This window comes from Terrapene carolina, unplaced genomic scaffold (genome assembly GCF_002925995.2).
Source record: "Terrapene carolina triunguis isolate 2854851 unplaced genomic scaffold, T_m_triunguis-2.0 Scaffold31825, whole genome shotgun sequence".
Lineage (NCBI taxonomy): Eukaryota > Metazoa > Chordata > Testudines > Emydidae > Terrapene > Terrapene triunguis.
This window is the reverse complement of record NW_020696176.1, coordinates 1-5,398: the sequence shown is the minus strand read 5'-3', so window position 1 is coordinate 5,398 and position 5,398 is coordinate 1. Positions and strand designations below refer to the sequence as shown.

The following is a 5,398-nucleotide window of genomic DNA, read 5'->3' as shown; positions in this document are numbered from 1 at the left end:
ACACAACTGTCCCCCCACCCCACACACCTCCCCCTCCTCCCCCCCCACAACTACCCCCCCCCGAAGTGTCCCGCTTTCTCACACTTGCTCGCTCGTCCCCCTACGCCCAAGGCTCCCCCGCCCCCCTCCTGCTCCCTTAGGCTGCGGTAGGTTTCCACTTATTTGCAAACATGCAAATCAGCTCATTAACCACTTTGCATAAACGATCGGGGGGGCGGGGCTCAGCCGCCGGCCCGGCGCGAACTACATCCCCCAGGGTGCCCCGGGCGCGGCGGCGTGTCACGTGTTTCCCGTCTCTAGGGCCCCGCCCCCCCTCCCCCCAGAGCAGCGCCTGGGACCCGCCACCTGCCCCGTGGTCCTGCCCCGCGCCGCCTGCAACATGTTCCCGCGCTGCCTGGGCCGCCTGGCTGGGGTGAGTGGGGGGCGCCGAGCCCCCCTTGCGCGTGCACGTGGGCTGGGGGGCTCGTGGGGGGGATGTGGGGGGCTCGTGCTGGGGGGTGGGCATGTGGGGGGCTGGGGGTGGGGGGATGTGTTTTGCAAAATATCTCGGCTTCCCCCCCCCCCAGCCCCAGATGCGCCCCCCCCCCATGTAGGCCACGTGCCCTGGCTGGGCCCCTTTGCAGAGCGCTGTTGCCCCCCCCGAGCAGTGCAAATATGGGGGTGCTCCCTCCCCCCCCACTCCCTGCCCCAGCTGAGTCCCGCCCCAGTGCGATTTCATGGCAGGCTCAGCCCTGCGGGTCCCCGGCTTCTGCTTCCAGCTGCCCCATAGGAAGCCCTCGTTCCTGGGGGGGCTCAGGAGAGAGATGGGGGAGGGTGTCACGCCCCCGCCAAGGAGAGAGATGGGGGGGTGTTACGCCCCTGCCAGGCTCGCAGAGGGAGCTGGGTCACTCGCCGGCCCTGTGATGGGTCGCTCCGCTTTGCTCTCCTGCACGCCCATTATGGGTGCATTGGCGGGTGCTGCCCAGCTGTTTGCATGGGGGGCGGGCACGTGCCAGGCTCATGCCAGAGCCATCCTCCGCTCTCCACCTGCCTTGCTCCAGCTCCCTGACACCCCCCCTCCCCTCTCCCAGTGCAGCGGTGAACAGGGCCCGGTGGCCATCGGTCAAACCTCGGCGCCGGACCAAAGTCTCCTTGTCATGAGTTTTGTGCCGTCAGGTGTATCGATACTCACCGCTGACCCCTTTGAACTGAGTCAATACGGCCCCAGCGGCCTCTCACCTCCCCGCAGCTTTTCTCTTGGCGTCTTTAACTAGTGCGATTGGGGGTGTCAGGGGGAGAAGAGAGAGAAAGAAAGGGGGGGGGAAGCTTAACTCTGAAGATTTGGGACCAGCTCCCTCATCACGGGGCGGCGAGAGCCGCTTGCCGCGTGGGTTAGAACTTGCAGAAGTTTCTTCTGACTAACTGTGTTTTATTGTCTGGGGAAACTGGGCACATGGTGGGGCTTTCAAGCCAGCTGATGCAAGGGCAGTGACCTAGTTGCATCATGCCCGCTGCTGAGGCCTACAAGGGATACAGCAGAACTGGCCGCTCAGCCCCACATCTCCTTGGGAACCTGGAGGACGCCCTCAGGCAGCCACAGAGACCAAAAAAACCCCAATACAGTGCACACTGCGTTAAACATCAGCTACTACAAAATCAAGGGAAAGGTTTTTTTAGTTAAAGATGTGGCAGGGTAAGGAACCAGTTTCTGGGCTTCAGCTGCAAACTTTTGAAAGACCCAGAAAGTTTTGTTCACAATCCCGAACAGCCGCCGTTCCCGAGGTTCCACTGCGTCCGGGTCTGGCCCCGGGAGAGGGACGTGCGCTCCTTCTCGCGGTTGGCCCCTCGGTGCTGTGACGGGGGGCTCTGGCGGTGCCTGAGAAAGGGACAAAGCTGGCGGGCTCCCTAGCCCCCGAACGCCGCTCTCCTGGAGAGCTCCGCCGCGCTCGGCCTGGTGGAGCCAGCCGGCGATTTCGGGAGCAAGAACTTGTCTTCCCAGCTGGGAGTGGTTTGGTGCCGCGGTGGCCCCGGATCCTGGGGGGTCTGTCTGTGCGGATCCAGTCGGGGCTCCGAGAGACGCCCCGGCACATAGCTCGCTCCGCAGCATCTTTCTCTTGGCTGTGTTGTCTGGAAAGGCCACTGTCTGGGTTGCACTGGGAGGCCTGGGAGCCTATGGAGGGATCAACGCCCCCAGGCAGGGCCCAGGTCTCTCCCGGCCCCTGGGGAGCTGGCTGGCCCCTCGCGGGCAGAGTCTGTAGCTCTCGGGGATCAGCCCTGGAGGATCCAAGAGGGGGGTGAGGATCAGCTGGGAGGGGCGGGGGGGAGTGGAAGTGGTGCACTCGCAGCAGGGGACGCTGTCTCCCAGTATGGTTTGGGGTGGCAGGTGGCGTTTAGACAGGTGTCCAGGGAGAAAATGGGGGGGGGGGAGAGAGCCCAGGGGGCAAACTGGCCTGGTGGGTTAGTGCAGGGAAGAGCACTCTGTCGGGGTGGGGTGGGGGTGGGTGGGAGGGGTCATGGTGGGGGGGCAATGCACAGTGGGGAGCCTGGACCGGGGCTGGGGGGCAGAGATCTGTCTCCAGGCGCTTGTTGTTCCGTGTGACACATGAGTGAGCCATGGCAGGAAGTGTGTGTGTGTGTGGGGGGCACACGAAGGACAGACTTCAGCCCCCACCCCATCCTGTGCGTGCAGATGTGCTCTCCCCACCCATCACGCCCAGGCCCGTGCACACTCAGCTCATTCTGCTCCCCCCACCCTGGTTTGCACACTCAAGTGCGCTCTCTCGCACGCCTGCAGTCTCTTCCTCCTCCCCCCCCCCCCCCCCCCCCCCCCTCTGTCCCCCCCCCCCCCCCCCGCTCCCCCCGCCGCGCCCCCCCGCCCCCCCCCCCGGGGTCTCGCCCCCCCCCCCCCCCCCCCCGGGATTTTGTTGCTGTTTCCGCTGCTTTAACCCGATTTTCCAGCTGTGGCGACTGAGACACGAGGAAAGGGACACGCACGCACACACCGGGTCATGTGACTCACGTGGTCCCCTGGCTTCCCCAGTCAGCCTGGGCTCCTCACCACACACCCCCCCCCCCATTGCTGTGTGGCTGCCCCCTCTCCCCAGACCGGGTGATCGGTGCCCTGCACAAGGGCCCAGCTGTTCCCGCGCTCCCAGGCCTCCGAGAAACGCCTCCTCTGGCTGCACAAATGAACCAGAGAAGGAAGGAAGCTCCCCCCGCCCCAACCCGAGCCCTCTTCCCCCCCTCCCTGGCCAGAGCTGCCCCCTGTTGGAGGGAGAGGGCTGCACCCCACAAGGGATGGGGTGTTGGGGGACCTCCCCCCCCCGGTTACTGTCTGGTCGGTTGTTAAAGCAGAGGGACCTGGGAGCCAGGACTCCTGGGTTCTATACCCAGCTCTGGGCGGGGAGTGGGGTCTAGTGGTTAGAGCAGAGGGGGCTGGGAGCCAGGACTCCTGGGTTCTATTCCTGACTCCCCACGTGTGCCTTGAGGATATCAGGGTGTTCTGTGGCTGTGTATCCCCAAAGGTACCAGAGAAGGGTGGGTTCCCTGGTGAGGTGCCCCCCATGGCGTGGGGGTACAGGCGTGTGTGTGTGCGGGGGTGTTGGTGGTTACGCCTCTCTCTGGTGATGACGCTTCCCCCTTCCCGTTGCCAGCCTCTGCAGAGACGCTGGCGGCTGGACACGCCCGGCCTGCGGGCCCAGCACAGCCGCGCGGCTGCGGCTGCAGCTGGGGAGGTGCCCGGCTGGACCGGGCAGGAGAGCCTGGCGGAGAGCGACCCCGAGATGTGGGAGCTGGTGCAGAAGGAGAAGGATCGGCAGTGCCGGGGCCTGGAGCTCATTGCCTCCGAGGTGGGTGCGGGGGCAGGGGTGGAGGGAGGGGGGGGCGTCGGAGGGCGGCTGGGAAAGCAGTGGGGGGGCTGGGGTGGAGGGAAGGGGGGGCGGCGGAGGGCGGCCGGGGAGGCGGGGGGGGGGGGGGGGGGGGGGGGGGGGGGGGGGGGGGGGGGGGGGGCCCCGGGGGGGGGGGGGCTGTGTTGCCCTGAGGGCCCCCCCCTTGCCTTTGATTCCTCCCAAGTACGTGCTGGAGGCCCCCCCCCCTTCGCAGCTGCTTTCTAACCGGGGGGGGGGGGGTGTCTGAGGCTGACCCTGCATTGCCCCTCAGGTTCCTGGTTGAGGCTGGGTTGGGGGCCCCAGTGCTCGCCCTCCCCCCTGGGCCATCTCACCCCCACACACACATCCCCAGCTTCGCTCTCTGCCCCCCAGAATTTCTGCAGCCGCGCCGCGCTGGAGGCCCTGGGCTCCTGTCTGAACAACAAGTACTCGGAGGGCTACCCCGGCAAGAGGTACGGGGGGGGCAGCACCCTGGGCAGGGGGCACCCTGCGGGGACCTGCTCTGGGGTGGAACATGGAGAAGCCACACACGGACCCTGGGGGCCCAGGTCTCCTTGGCAGTCGGGGGCTGGGGGGCGCAACCCTCCCCTCCCCAGTGGTAACTCGCTGGGTGTGGCCCTCTGGCCCTTGGGGGAGGGGCTGGGGCTGTCGTTTTTTGGGTGATCATGTCAGTTCCCTCCAGGGCCTCCAGCAGCCCTGAGGGTGGGGGTGATGGGCCCCAGGTTCCCCTCCTTGCAGGTACCAGGGGAGGGGGCAGAGACGCCCCAAGGGGGGTGATGGGCCCCGGGTTCCCCCCATTGCGGGTACTGGGGGGGCAGGGAGGGCCCCAAGGGGGGTGATGGGCCCCAGGTTCCCCCACTTTGCGGGTACTGGGGGGGCAGGGAGGGCCCCAAGGGGGGTGATGGGTCCTGGGTTCCCTCCAGGTGCCCCGCGGGGGGGTCTGCTTGGGGGGCTCAGCCTTGGTTCCCCCCCCGCAGGTACTACGGGGGGGCCGAGGTGGTGGACCAAATCGAGCTGCTGTGCCAGCAGCGGGCACTGGAGGCCTTTGACCTGGACCCCGCCCGCTGGGGGGTGAACGTCCAGCCCTACTCGGGGTCACCCGCCAACTTCGCCGCCTACACGGCCCTGCTGCAGCCCCACGAGCGCATCATGGGCCTGGACCTGCCGGACGGCGGCCAGTACGTCCCCCCGCGGACAGCGGGGCGAGGGGGCCCTGGGAGGGAGGGGGGCAGGGCTCTGGGGGGTGCTCAGCCTGGCAGTACTGGGGTGGGGGAGGAGGCGGGGGGGGCAGGGTCTGGCTGAGAGGCCCCGGGATTCGGGGGGGGGGGGGGGGGGGGGGGGGGGTCTTGCTTGGTCTCCAGGCGGTGGCTCTGGCCTGACGCCGTCCGTCTCTCCCGCAGCCTGACCCACGGGTACATGTCGGACGTCAAGCGCATCTCGGCCACCTCCATCTTCTTCGAGTCCATGCCCTATAAACTCAACGTGAGTGGGGAGGGGCCAGCGTGTGTGCAGGGTGCTCGCGGGGGGGGGGG

The 5,398-nt window shown here is 67.6% G+C and overlaps 1 protein-coding gene across 1 annotated transcript; it reads left to right on the top strand.

Annotated features, from left to right (window-relative positions):
- Positions 1 to 321: 321 nt before the first annotated feature.
- On the top strand, positions 322 to 5,348 carry LOC112123655 (serine hydroxymethyltransferase, mitochondrial-like; the record flags this gene model as incomplete). Its single annotated transcript, XM_026663004.1, has 5 exons — positions 322 to 412; positions 3,633 to 3,827; positions 4,239 to 4,318; positions 4,844 to 5,044; positions 5,267 to 5,348. Coding segments are annotated over exons 1-5 (591 nt in total), but the record flags the coding sequence as incomplete, so codon positions are not given.
- Positions 5,349 to 5,398: the final 50 nt, after the last annotated feature.